General features: G+C 37.6%; 1 protein-coding gene across 2 annotated transcripts in view; it reads right to left on the bottom strand.

The window, feature by feature from the left end:
- Positions 1 to 15,647, bottom strand: part of LOC122805610 (BTB/POZ domain-containing protein KCTD3-like) — a 2,987,990-nt gene that overhangs the window by 1,361,466 nt on the left and 1,610,877 nt on the right. For both annotated transcript variants that reach the window (XM_044075857.1, XM_044075858.1), the window contains exon 5: positions 10,646 to 10,736. In XM_044075857.1, coding sequence (XP_043931792.1) covers positions 10,646 to 10,736 — 91 coding nt within the window. The remainder of the gene's footprint in view (positions 1 to 10,645; positions 10,737 to 15,647) is intronic.

Below are 15,647 nucleotides of genomic sequence, written 5' to 3'. Positions count from 1 at the left end.
TTTTTTGTTTAGGCTCCTAGCATTGAGCAGTAATACCTTTAGATTTTCTTGGTTTTGATTTGCTACATTGGAAGTACTTTCAGTTTGGCATTGCCTAAAAAGGACACTATGGGGGAAGACAATGTTTTAGCTAATGTTCGAAAGCCTAGAGGGGAGAGGTGCAGACCATCCCTGGCAAAGCAGCATGGTCTGTTGACTATCTCCTTCCATGCTGACAAATTCTGCACTCCCTTAGAATGACACCAGAAACTAAGCCAAATACTAAAGTCAAACATCTTTTGTTCGTATTGTGGCATCATCTTTGGAGAAGGTAAAATGCTGCTCAATGCTAGGCTCTTACCAGCCTGAGACCTATATTCCATGAGCTCTATGTCTCTCTTCATATAGTCTAGGGAGGTATGTCTCAGGTCATTTACTCCCACATGGACTACGACTGAGTCATATTGGTAATAGTGATCCAATGACCTAAGTTCATGTGTAATGTGGCAGATTAGCAACTGATCGTAGCCTTCTTCTTACTCAGCTTGGTGAGAGGGACATCAGTGTGTCTCACAATGGAGTCTCCAATGACTAGAATCCTGGATTGTGTGGTGACTTGTCTGATGGGCTTAGAGGTAGAGGCTCCATGAGATATAGCTCTATGTGTTGATGTAGGTGCTGTTTTGAAAGAGTGCATTTGGGACTGCTGAGGGTATTTCTTATACATACTTTGTCTAGGAGGTCTTTGTGGTTTAGGAATGTTAAGTGCCTCAGTATATGTGAGTCTGCATGTCTGTTTTGAATTGTGTGTGATAGGTGCAGCATGTGTACTACTGACAACCTTGTTGACATTAGGAGCACTTTTATTTGAGAGCTTTGCCTCCAGTGACATTGAGTAAATACATCTCTCACATACCCTATCAGTTTGTGAGAGATTTAACTGGTTTTGGGTAAACATGAGACAATTTTTACATTGCCTCAGGATGCCCATATCCACCAAGCCAGTAACGGAGACAGTAGGAAAGTTCATATCTATGGTAACAGACACTTTTTTATCGATTAGACTGTTGGAGTGAGAATATCAATCACTGTCAGGAGTATCCAGTTTGCAACTATGTGGAGAGTGCTTATCACTGCAAACTAGTTGTCCTGTATGCAACTAGATATTGATGGAATTTCAATTGATCTTTTACAGGAAAAATGTCACTCAAGGTGTCTGAGTCTGTACAGAGCACTGCCAAACACTTGAGGGGAGACTAATACATAGACCCTGAAAATTTAAGGATGAAGTATTTAGGCAGATGTTCTGAAGTTATAAAGAAATCAAGCAGTATTAACTGAAGACAAAGAATTAGCTTGTCAAGTATAATGAAAAGAGGGCAGTCGCATGAATGGCTACTGCCTGGCTACTACTAATGCTGGTCTCACCACAGCTTCACTCTGTTGGGTTGCAATACTCCTTTGCTTCTTCTCTCACCAGAAGCAAAATGTTAGCACCAATCCCAAGAAGAAAAGCAGATCACAGCCTGTTTGGTGATCCACAGTCTTGTCCCAGATGATCACCTTTTTCTGGCAGATGCCTCGAATAGCAACCAGACCAATCAGGTACATTAAGCACAGACACTCACTCCCCAAAGAGTCAGGAATCAATGCACTCTGCTGCCACTCTCACCAAGATCAGATTACAAGCTTTCACCTATAAAGCAGTTATTAGGCTTTCGATAATGTGTGTCTACAGATGTGCATGTATATATGTGTATGTAAATTTTAAATGGAGCAAAAGCACTCTTTATGCAATGTATTCAGTAAGCAAAAAATCCTGAACTATTAATGCAAAGACACTGATAGTACATAGTTATGTATGATTCATGTATACACTGACATAAAAATATACACTGAAAAAAAAGAGTAAAAAAATAAAATGAATGGTCAATTTTGTTAAATTAATGTAGGAATGCTATTTAAATGTATATTGAATCCTTGTTAAATATATGTGACGTGGAACTATTTATTTACATATAAATGCAAATAAAATACATTTTTCACAAAACAAAAGAAAGAAATCATAAAAATATACACTGAAAAAAAGAGTAAAAAAATAAAATGAATGGTCAATTTTGTTAAATTAATGTAGGAATGCTATTTAAATGTATATTGAATCCTTGTTAAATATATGTGACGTGGAACTATTTATTTACATATAAATGCAAATAAAATACATTTTCCACAAAACAAAAGAAAGAAATCAGCTATGTGAGAAGAATTTTCTCTTCAGAGAGAATACACTGAAATAAAGAGAACAGAAATGCAAACAGTTACACATTTGATAGGAAAAAGGAAAAACAGAACACAAATTAATAAAAATTGCACTTTATGGATTTATAAAAGTAATAAGCAATGGAGTGCATGTACTTATTTTTAATTACAATGATTTATACATTCCTTAGAGACCTTTACAATGATAGATTAGTTGTTTTTGTATTGGCTGAGTGGGGATTTAGTTAGTTTAATGAATCTAAGCTATACTAGAAAATTGTACATCCATGCTAGGGATGACATTTTTGATTTTATTTTGACTTTTTTAAGTTAAATTTCTATGATATATTTCTTGGGTTTTACAGTTTTTGTTTTAAGCTTGAAATCACATGTGATACAAGTAAAATATTTAAAAATCTACTAGTAAAAAAACAATGTATTAGACCAAATTTAGTACAGAATTTAAAGATAAGACAGATCAAGAGTACTTAAAAGGTTTGATCAATTAATATTAATGGCACCAGAATAGAAAATAAAAGAAGCTCTGAATTAATGCATCTAAGTTTAAATAAAGCATAGTGTTGCTTCAGGAGACACACTTCTTGGAGTTCATTTTCATTGTCAGATATTTAAATAATAAAGGATACAACATTTTGGTTACTAATTCATTTATATAGAAAGGAGGACTGATACCCTATGGAAGAAATCAACAGTTATTCCAAGGATTATGTACAAATGTGCAGATAGTAAAGGTATACTATAATTAATAAATTTAGAATTTAAGAAGAAAAAAATACTATATTAAACATATTTGTTTCTGACAATTGCATCAAAAATGGTTATATATTATTTAGAACTAATACTAATAATTGGGGGAGGGTCAGTTTTAATTGCATTTTAGATAAAAAAGATACTAGTGCTCAAAAAGAACCTAGAATTCCAGCTCCTGTAAAGATTCTCAAAAATGGAAGGAGAATTTAGATTTAAAAGCTATAATGCAGTTTGCAAAAAATCTTTTTTTTTCACTCATTATTCTTATGCATTTGGAGAAATGCTAGATTATATATATTACTAATGACTTACAAAATAAAACTGATAAAATAATTGTGTACCATTCTGCCTGATCACAATGTGATCTAGAGTATTTCTCCCCGGGCCTCCGCTGAAAACAGGATCTGTGGAACCTAGTCAGACTTTCCCGGTCAACAAATGTTAAATAATAAATAAATAAAATAAATAAATGTACTTGTTTTAATTTATACATAACCATTAGAAGATCTAATTTGTTTAGTAGAATACCAGCTGACAATGCAGAAGAACTTTAAAGACTTTAGAAAATGAAATTAAAGAATACATGGAATACAATGGAAATAGAGCAGTACATGACATTATCTTACAGGATTACCTAAAGGTCTACTTAAGTGGAAAATAAATCTTGGTGAACAAAAGATATAAGAAATGGGATATAGTTTTAAAATTTGTTAAAAAAAAACTACTTATAGCCAACGTAAAAGTTTAAAAAGGAGATAAGAGCTTTATAACAAGAAGTTCAAAGAAGAATACTAAGTAATTTTAACACATAAAAACTGAAACTGCATTAGAAAAAAATTCACTCATGTTATGGCATCAAAAGTTTTACATAGTCGTGTCAATAGAGATAAACTAATCAAATAAAAAGTATATTAAATCCTGATTCTAAAAAATAAAAAATAAAAAAAGCTGAAGAGATGCTACAAATATTTAGGAAGTTTTGTATGAATTTAACTCAGACAATGGAAAAAATGAAGAAGTTTCAGCAATTTTTTATAAGACAATACTGATAATAAACTTAATACAGAACAAAGAAAGGAGTTAATAAAAATGTAATAATAAATGAATTTAAAGAAAAAAATAAGCAATTTAAAAAAACACAGCTCATGGATTAGATGGAATTATATCAAAACTGTATAAACTATCCCCTCAAAGTATAATACAGTTAATTAAGACAGTTTTGTCAGTTTAAAGTAATAACAGAATTTCACCTTCTTGGTAGTACTAATTAATATCACCTGTTAAAAAACAAGGGAAAGATCCAGGATTGTGTACTTCATACAGACCTACAGTTCTCTTAAATTTTGATAACATTTTTATTTCCATATTTAATAATAGAATGGGATAAATAGCTAATAAACTTGCATGTGAAGATCAAGCTAGCTGTATGAAAGACAAAGACATCTACAAATTGTATATTACACTTAATAGTAAGCCTAATGTGTAAAACCTCTCCCTAAGAAACACAGTTCCTCCAGTCCATCAGACTGTCAGCCTATTTCTATTTTCTGTACTTTAGAAAAGATTTTTGAAAAATTAATTTATTTGTAACACACAAAAAAAATCAACCAATCTCTATCTCAAAATTAACATGGCTTTGGTCTGATCACAGTACAACCACAGCTACCTACACACACACAGTGACAACATTCTTCTTGGAATGGACATAGGCCTAATTACTGGAGTCATTTTTACTGTCCTCACCAAAGTGTTCGATATTGCTTACCACTCAGTTCTTCTAGACCATTTCACTGAAATAGGCATTAGTGATGACATACTGCCCTGGTTTAAAAGCTAACTCTCTAACCACCACTTCTCATTTAATGCCATCAACCTCTACCTCAGTCTCTCTGCAGAAAGATGTCCATCAGTGATCTATTCTGGCACCACTTCTTCTATTTTCTGTGTATATTAGCAAACTTTATTTTGACTTCCCTATCTTCCTCTCCTGCTTTATGCTGATGACATGGTCCTATTCTGCTCAAACTATTCTGTCTCTTCTCTTGAATTCAAACTTCAGGCTGAAATGGGCCAATGCTAAACAATTACTATTAAAACCTTCTAAAACAAAAACTGCTTTGTGGCACTAGGCAAAAGCTCACATCAATCTTCAAGCCTCTAAACATCCTTGATCATCTTAACACTAATGAAAATGTCACTTCAATCAAACACATGGGGGGTTGGTTTGACCCCTTCCTAAATTTTCCAATTCCACCTGGCCTACACACACACAAAATCAACTCGCTCCTATTCTGGGATAATAGAGATCACCTCTTCCATCCAGACCCTGTATAAATGCCATTGGTAAAGGTATCTTACTTTAGCAGACAGGTAGGGTGGCCTAATGGTTAACATGTTTGCCTTGCAAACACAAGGTGCAGGGTTTGAGTCTCACAAGAGATAATTGGCTAGGCTGAAAATGTCTCGCAAGGGCAGTTAGCCTAGTACTAACCTATGAACCTACAATTCAGTTGAAGTTCAGTGAAAAGATGTACTTTACATGATTTATGATTAAACTCAACTGAGATCTATTCTGGAAACTACAGACATAGAGGCAATAAAATAAGTACTGAAAAATACTTGGAAAAATATATTAACAACATTTAATTATATTAATGGAAAACTGAAAACATGTTAAAATTTCATATTTAAAAATCTCATATTAAAAATGGATCTTCTCCATTTTTCCATTAGCATATACTCCAGGATTGATATAAAGCTTCAAGTTATAACAAAATAAGGGAGTTAAGTAATAACTTAATCTTCTGGTCAGACAGTCTAAAAGGAAATAGAATGTTACTTGAAGACGGAACAGTGAATACATGTCAATTAGATCATACAGCCTGGATTTTAATATATTATAAAGGAGATGATTTATAAAACACATTTAATGACAGATACAGAAAAAAATAAATTTCCTAAATTATTGGATTTCTATTAGATGATTATTAGAGGAGAATATGGAACAACAGAAACTCTAAACTATATAAATTGATTTTAGAATTAGAAACAAGTTTCAATTATAAATACTGGAATATTTTAAATCAAATTGAAACTAATGACAATAGTAATAAAATTGACAGATTTTATTTTAAAATCACTAAGCTTTACTATTTTATCTTAGAATTTTTTTTACATGGAAATATATTTAATGAATATTTATTACACCCCCAAAACTAATACAATATAGAAAACAAATCAAGTCTTATGTTAGAAATGTAAAGAAAAAAAATGAATAACTTTTGTTAACATATATTTCATTATTGTGAGAAAGTCAATAAAAATTGGGAAGATATACAATCATTCTTTAAGGCACAGTAAAAGTAGTCGACTCCAAGTCCGACTTCAAACCAGTGACAAGTGGAGCACCACAGGGTTCGGTCCTGGGTCCTCTCCTGTTCGGCATCTACTTCTCTGAAGTGTAGGCCAACACAGAAAGTCTTTGGCTAACGAAGTTCGCAGATGACTGCAAACTGGGAGCCATAATAGAATCAACTTCTACATTCTACAAAAGGGCCTCACAGAGGCAGATGCTTGGTGTCAGTCATGGCCTCATGCTCAATGCCAAGAAGTGCACTGTAATCCCCTTTGGAAAAAACTCAGTACGCATGAACTACCACATAGGCAGTAGCTCACTAAACACTGAAAGTGTGATGAGACCTCGGGACACAGGTGGACACAGTAGTCTCTCCATTGATAACCGCATCGCCACAGTAGTCAGGAAATCCTTCTACATGCACACCTCATCACAAAAGGGTTCTCTCCTCTAGAAAAATGGAGGTCATTGTTCCTCTCTACTCATCCCTCATCACCTAAGAGGATTACCAACCTCAAACAGATGCCATACGCAGTCCGTCTCAAAAAAACTCCAGCTCTACTCTGTCACATATCACCTACTCAGAGGGGCAATCTCTGCCTAACATACAAAGCTATGCCAAACCCAGAGCTGTTGGACATGCTACACTTAAAGAAATCCCAATCTCTTCGTACCACACGCTCTAGGGATCTAAACCTGGTCACCACAATAAACAGAATATGCTGGAGGGATAGATTCCTGTCCCGGAGACTTCACATACTCTGGAACAAACTACACATTCATGTCAAGCAAAGCTCTTCATTGGCCCTCTAAGAAAAATCTCGATGACTGGATGGGAAATAGAAAATTCACCCCGGGGATAACTTCTGAGGCACTGCTTGACAGGGGCACAGGAAAATAATTTTCTTGGGTGGCGAAAGCCAGGGAACTGTTTTGGCTAGGCTTATACAGGCCCCAGGGCTGATAGCCTAGTACCTACCTATGAACCTAATATGGCAATACAAGTATATGACTTCAAGATCTTTAATACTGGTTAACATCCCAATTCCTGGGTGTATTAAAACACCAGAATATCCTCTACCCTAGGGACTTTTAGCATTTTCAAGAAAAATAAAATATTGGAAAAGAGAAACTCCCTTTCTTTTAAAGACTTCATACAGTAAACAACTGTTTTACACCACACAGAGATGACGATAACTAACAGAGAAAATCATCATCATTATTAGCCCCTTCTACCCATTTTTTCTACATGGGGTCAGGGTATTGAGTTAAATGTCATCATCTCTCTCAATTTAATGCCTTCTTCAACACTTATGCCAGACTGTCACAGATCTTCTCTCGCACAATCTATCCACCTCTTTGCTGGACATCTTAGTTTCCTCTTACCTTCTTCCTGACTGTCCCAAATCTTCTTCACCAGATTGTCTTCTGTTTTTCTCCACTTTTGTGTGAACCACCATACTCTGTTACCTTTGATATTTTCTGCAACTGGAGCTACTTTGGCTTCTACTCATGTCCTCATTTCTTCGTCTGTCCCACAGTGTGCATCATTCCACCCTTCTCAGGCACTTTACTTCCATCACTTCCAGCTTCCTCATCTATTATGCCTTTACTGCCCAGGCTTCTGTACCATACAGCAGTACTGGTCACACCACTGTCTTGTACACCTTACATTTCAACTTCTTTGGCATTCTTCTGTCATACACCTGAGACTCTATGCTAGTTGGCTGCAGCCCCTCTGATTGTAGCTTTGACCTCTTCATTCAGACTTCCCTTCTCATCAACCACTCCTCCCAGATACTTAAAGCTCTTAACCTGTTCCACTATCTTCCCTTCTATCTAAATTCTCAGCTTCTTCTAATTTCCCCAATTTGATGCCATTACCACTATATTATTTGTGCTTAGTTTTATCCCATATGCCTTCATATGCTTACTTTGCTGAGGTTCTTGCTCATAATCTGTCTATAATGCCACATTGTCTGCATACAGCATGTTGATCTGTTCCCTCAAACCTGTTTCTAATGTAATCCTTCACCAGTATGAATAGCAGCAGGCTCAGAGCTGAACGCTAGTGCACACCCACTCTCAATGGAAACCCCTATGTGAGACTGAACACTGTTTGTATTTGAGTCACTGGGTCATTGTACACAGCCTGCACTAATTCTACCAATGTTTTTTGGGGTGCTAGAGCCTGAAGTAATTCCTTGAACTGTTGTAGGTTCTCTCCAGTTAACTTCCAGGTGTTCAGCCTGGTCCCTGATGACCTTAGAGCCTTCTGTGACCACTGCATGCAGCTGATTGTGGCAACTAGTTGTTTATACTGTGAGCTGACTGTTTCACTGTGAATGACTTTGCAATCACTGATTCCATCCCAGTGCCCTTTCTTTACTAGCAGAAAGTCTATTGGAATTGTATGCTGGCCACTCTTGTTTCTGAACCATGTGTTGGCTACTATCAAGCCATTAATCAGACAGCAGTCTAGAATGGCCTCTCCTTTATTCCTTTTGCCCCACCCATGTGGACCCAGGCAGTCTTGGTATCCTGTACTGTCTGTCCCAATATGAGCATTCAGGTCTCCCATTATCAACATCAATTCATATGGTCCTACTATATCTAGTAGGTCCAGCAACTTCTGTCTGAATTTATTCTTTTCCTCACTATCACAACCCTGCTGTGGGTCATACACTGAGATTGTGAATACTGCCCTATCATTCTACTGGAGTTTGATTGCCATGAGTCTGTCACTAATTCTGATGATATCCCTCACTGCCTTCTGAAGCCTCTCTCTCAGCACAATTCCCACACCACTTCTAGCCTGTCCTCTTCCTGAGTGGTAGACTCTGGATCCCAAGCCAAGTGGCATCACTGCACTGCCCTTGCATCTTGTCTCTTGAATATACAGGATGTCCATCCTCCTCGTATTATCATGTCATCCACTTCCAAGCTGTGTCCTGTCAGTGAACCTACATTAATTCTCCGTTCATATTTGGCAGGTTGACTGTTTTTTATGTCCAGCTTTCACAGCTATCCCAAGTATCAAGTGATAAGCTTGCACTTTTCTCACTGGCTGAGCAATTAGACACCAGCTTGGCAGTAGCTTATTGACACCCACAGCTGCTGGGCTTTATGGCTGGCACACACTGGCCAATATGGGCACATGTACCCCTCCCACCATTAGCATAGGTCTCTGGCATAGGTCAGTGTAGGCTGGGTCCTCAATCCAATCATCACTGGTAACTACCCATGCCCATTTTGGCGACATTAGTCAAGATTACCGAATTATCTAGTGCCATACCTTACACTGTCAAGTGGATAGCCCTGCCACGACACAAAGTCTGTGATCCATGTTCTCCTATCTTGAGGATACTGCAAGTCACAGCTGATGCCCAGTAACAGAGAAAATCCAAACCATAAATACTTGGTCAAACTGAAAAAATACTGGAAAACATAATTAAATAAAAATCACATGTTGATTCTATTTTGAAATTAAAAATATATACACATATAAGACAATTTAATTGTGATTTTATAATGACCGGATATTCTGCAAAAATCTGGACAATTGAGAGGTATGGCTTTGAACATAATCAAATTTCAGAATGACATAAATGCGGTCATGATTTTTACTAGGCAATAGCATGCAATTAGGTTTTCACACCAGATACAAATGCTTACACTTCACCAGATAAGGTTGTGTACATGGTAAAGACAGCTAATGTTCATAGCTGCTGAGTAAAGTAAATGAAAGACAGGCAACCCTACTAACATATCACTGCACATATTAAAGGAAAAGCAGAGGCCCTACCTAGAATCATACATATTTATCCTGATATGACTAGTTTTATTTCCATTGTTTACTATACCTGTATACTACTGTAGTGTTTTTTATTGTACTATCTGGAGCTTTTCTCCTCGGGTCTCCACTGAAAATGGGACAAAATCCCAGTTGGACTAACCCGGTCAACAAATGTCAATCAATAAATAAATAAATAATAAATAAATAAATTTATGGCAATAACATAAAATGAGGAATAAATGCAATGCCCATGTCATACTAGAAGTCACAGAAAAAAAATAAAGAAAAAGCAAAGTAACAGTGATAATTAGCTATATAGTTACACAATCCATCAGAAACTATAGTGCAATTTATTTTTTTTTATTTTCCTAGGCCATGTTATTCACAGTTTTTTTTTTAGATCACATTGGTCTCTATGCTGGTTTTAATAACTTGGAAGGAAACAGTAATGTCAAGACAGATCAATTAGAAATTAATGAAAATCATACCTGTAACAAACAACAAATTGTGCAAATGCTACTGCTATCCAGTTATGGTGACCACACAATATTCTCACCAGTCCAGGGTCTGCAGGTTGACCTATGGACAAAAGAAAACACATTATTACTCAAGAGTGGGGGCATGTATCAACTTAAAAAAAGAATACTAGATCAAACAGATCACTAATACAATGCAGTGGAGTAAATATGAATTCCAGTGAGAAAAGTGCAAGCTTATCACTTGATAATGTTGTAAAGATTTACAAGAATAATGATCGCATTACCAACTCTGAGCATATAAAATGTGCAGAGGAAAATCAAAGCCATATGTGGTCTACCTGATGCTCTAGCTAGCCAACAAAGCATCTGCCACTCACTCCACTCCCAGTTTCTTTTCTACCCAACCCTCCCAAAATGAAGCAACTCCTGAATTTCTGCCTATCTCCCCACTCCCCAAATGCCACTACCCCAGCAATAGCCAGCCGTAACAGAGACATGGTTCAAGGCAGCAGAAAGCACCCCTGCACTACCAGACTATAATTCATTCCACAACATTCGGCCGCAGAACCTGGACCAAAGCTCCAAAGGTGGTGGTGTTTCCATATCCATAAAGGATGTGCACACCTCCAGACAGGTAGCCCAACATAACACATCTGAGCTACTTCGGGTGCAGCTAACATTGGGTAAGACAGCGGTTCAGGTCACAGCCTGCTATAGGTCCCCAACCATATCCCAAGACTCACACTCCATGTTCCTAAGCACCCTGGAGTATATTAAGGTCCAACCTAACACTCTCATACTGGGCAACTTCAACTATCCCTTCATTAACTGGGAAAACTACTCATGCACCAGTACACTTGCCCAACATTTCCTGGACTTCATTAATTCCAATGCCCTGGACCAGCTCATTTTTACCCCCAATAGAGGTAGTAATATCCTTGACCTGGTCATTACTAACATGGGCAACCATTGCTCTACACCAATAGTCAACTCTATACTATTAAACTCACCTCTGCCTTCTGACCATTACAATAATCTATCCACCAAATATGACAAGTATATAACTTATCTTATCAAAGCCAAAATAGACACCGCTACCAGACTCTCTCTAAGTGGAGACAGCCACCCTAATCCAGGCCCATCTAATAACAGCACCCAACTAACTAATCAAAATCCATCTCTTAACTCATTCCAACTTCCTAGAAAACCCAATGACCTCTTTATACTAAACACAAATGTTAGAAGCATTAATAATAAAGTCCATGACCTTCACACAAATATTTCCCTTTATTCTCCCGACATAGTATTACTCACTGAAACCTGGCTTAAACCCACCACATCCAATAATGACATTCTACCACTTGGCTATAATTTCATACGAAATGATTGTACATCCAAGAAAGGAGGAGGTGTAGCTATACTATTTCAAAAGCAACTAAACTTAGAAAACCTAGATATAGACATACCAAATTTAACCAATACAGACATCATAACAGCTAAGTTAATTTTTCACCTCAAGAAAAGCATCATTATAATCGGATGTTATATACTGCCTGGGAACAACACTCATACTGGAGACCCTAAATCACTGGGCATCTGAGAGCCTCCAGCATGAAACTATCTTCTTGGGGGACTTCAACATTGACTGGCTAACCTGCAACTCTCAACTCCCCCACCAACTTCACCGACCTCTGTGGCTTTTCCCAACTCATTCAATATCCCACTAGAATTGACAAATCTACCAAAAGACAGTCAATACTTGACTGGATTCTGACAAACAAGCCATCATTAATCAGTCAATATGGATGCCTCCCTGATAGTCTAAGCGACCACTTTCCAACTTTTGTAATAAGAAAAGCCCACAATTTACCAAACAATAAGAAACAAGAAAAACTTCAACTAAGCTCCCTTTATTAATGCACTAAAAACTTGTAACTGGTCTCCTCTTAGAAACCTCAACCATAATAAAGCTGTACAGTACTTCAACTCTAATTTCTTAAGACATCATAAACTCCCAAGCCACTCCCAGAACCATCAGGGTAAAATCCAATCTTGCCCCCTGGATGAGTAGAGAGACTAAGTCTTCTGAAATACAGAGACAAGGCCTGGACCCACTGGCACCAGACCAGTTCCCATAAAGACAAGCAAGTATATCTTCAACTCTGTAACAAATCAAAAAAAAAACATGTTAAATTGGACAAAATTAACTTTTACCATAATAAACAAAGCAAATACCAGAATAACCCCCAAGAGTTCTGGACAGCTATTAATAACATTCTCCATCCTGGAAAATCAGGAACTCCAACCATAACCGATAACTGCCTCTGTTGCCACAGCTTTTAACAAATTCTTCACTGAATCCATTCTTGTTCTTGCACAAGACTGTCCACCCCTGACCCAGCTACCCAGGTACCACAATGACATCAATGGCTTAACATTTCAACTTGTCTCTACTGACTTTATTACGAAACTACTGACAAAACTAAAACCTACCACCTTAGCTGCTGACAAATTACCAGCAGAATTCCTGAAAATAGCTGCTAATCCCCCTTGCTTATCTCGTGTCTATTGTTATCAACCGCTCAATATCTGAAAATTTAGTTCCGGATATCTGGAAAATATCATACATTATACCTCTCCACAAAGGGGTTAACTCTGAAGAGTTAACAAACTATCACCCCATAGCTATACTCTCACCTCTGTCCAAAACATTAGAAAGATGTGGACACTTACAACTCATGGCCTACCTCAGCACTCACAAATACTCAACATGGCTTCAGGCCCTACCACAGCACCACAAATGTGCTTATGTCATTCACCCACACAGTTAATAACCACAGAAAAAACGGTGACTATGTCACCGCTATCTTTCTTGACCTCTCCAAGGCTTTTGATATGGTCAACCACCACAAGCTGATTAACTCTCTTTCTGAACTAAATCTTAGTAGCACTACCATGTCCTGGTTCCAAAGTTACCTAAAAGGTAGGCAGCAAGCAGTTCAATGGAAGCAAGAACTCTCTCCACTATTACCTGTCAATTTAAGAGTTCCCCATGGCTCCATCCTTGGACCTCTATTATTTTCTATCTTCACTAATAAGCTCCATACTTCTGCTCTAAAACCCTCAGTCATCCAATATGCGGATGACTCAGCACTAATCTGCTCTTCTCCTTCCCTCCAAGATCTACAAGTCCAAGCACAAGCCTCCTTCCTTTCCATGGAACAATGGCTTACCAACTCCCAATTAATACTTAACCCTAAGAAAACCAATCTTTTCATGTTCTGCCCTACTAATCACTCCTCTTCTCCTCCACCCTCCTTTACCATACTTTCTAACAACAAAACAATCATCTCCCCAGTCACACACACCAAACTCCTAGGTGTAGAAATTGACTGCAACATGAAGTTTGATACTCACATCTCACTCACCATAAAGAAAGTACACAAAACACTGGAGGGACTATATAGAAACAAAGCATTCCTCATAAATAGTACTAGAGCTAAAATAGCACAAATCCATCTCATCGCTACACTTCTATATGCCTCCCATCCTCACTAATCTCAGAAAGTCAGACTTATCCAAACTTGACACCTGGTATAACAATATTGCACAATTCGCCACCAACAGCTCTTACAAAACTCACCATTGCTCAGCCCTTAAACAACTTAACTGGCTTGAACTCCCCCATCTCCTTCTCTACAACTAGCTCATACTAACTTATAAGATACTCTACCACCCTGAAAAAACCCTTCATTACAAAACCTAATACACTCTCACAATAATACTAGGGTTCTATGCTCCAGCATAAAGCCTCTTCTTCAGGTTGCTAAATCCAATAATTCTGCAGGGGCCTCCCTCTATTCTAACTATATTGCTAAAAATTTGAACACACTGCCCACTAACATAACAGCTGCAACATCCTTATCTCACATCAAGAAATCTCTAAAAACACACCTACAAACTAACTGGGCTTGCCACTGTGACACCCCAGGCTAATCCTACCCCATCCTATCCTGTCTCACCCCTAGTCAAAGTTCCTGCCTCATAGTCATTCTTTACAATTCTCTTATTCTTGTTCAACTCTCTTCTCTAGTTTCACTCTTCTTCCACATCTCCTCTCCCACTTCCAAATGATGATAACTATGAATACTCTATAATATTGTATTATTCTGATTATTTCTACTGAGATCACTGAATAACAACTGCTTAATTTTGTTATGCGCTGTTCTTAAATGTGTAAATGTAATCCTTGTCTTATTTTGCTTTATTAACCTCTGATGTAACTGGAGCTTTTCTTCCTGGGCCTTTGCTGATAAAGGACCTGTGTCCAGTCGGACTTTCCCAGTCAACAAATGTAAAAGAAAATTTAAATAGTTTACAAGCCAGTACTAGTCATACTGATTTGCAAAACAATCTGCAACAAGACTTCACTTCTTTCGGCTTTTTCCCGGTTAGGGGTCGCCACAGCGGACCACCTGTCTGCTCATGATTGGCAGTGGAGTTTTACGGTTTCGGGTTGCCAGCACGGTGCCCAAACTTCCACAGAAGGCACACGCACACACTCACGCCTAGGGACAATTTTGAGTGTCCAATCCACATACAGCATGTCTTTGGGATGTGGGAGGAAACCCACGCGACCACAGGGAGGACATGCAGACTCCGCACAGAAGGCACCCCAGCCAAGGATTGAATCAGAGAACCTCTTGCTGTGAAGTGGCACTGTTAACCACTGCACCACCATGTCCCGCCCTGCAACAAGACTTCACTCAGCTATGCAAATGGTTCACCTTATCATTAACCCCAAGAAAATTGACAATATCAAGGTCTTTTCTATTTCTAAAAAGTTACCCTCTATCCTTCCCATACTTTTAACAGACACAATTCCTAATGTTATGAAAAGAGATAACTAGGTCTCCTTCTCATTTCATCTCCTATCCAACACACAGAGAGATGAATACTCAAGTCCTAGCTCAACTTAAACTACATTACAGACTTATGCACCTTCATTCAA

The sequence above is a fragment of the Protopterus annectens genome, chromosome 6.part1 (assembly GCF_019279795.1).
Source record: "Protopterus annectens isolate FY-2018-M chromosome 6.part1, PAN1.0, whole genome shotgun sequence".
Taxonomy (NCBI): Eukaryota; Metazoa; Chordata; order Ceratodontiformes; family Protopteridae; genus Protopterus; species Protopterus annectens.
Note: the sequence above shows the minus strand (reverse complement) of the source record. Positions and strands in the feature narration are given on the sequence as shown.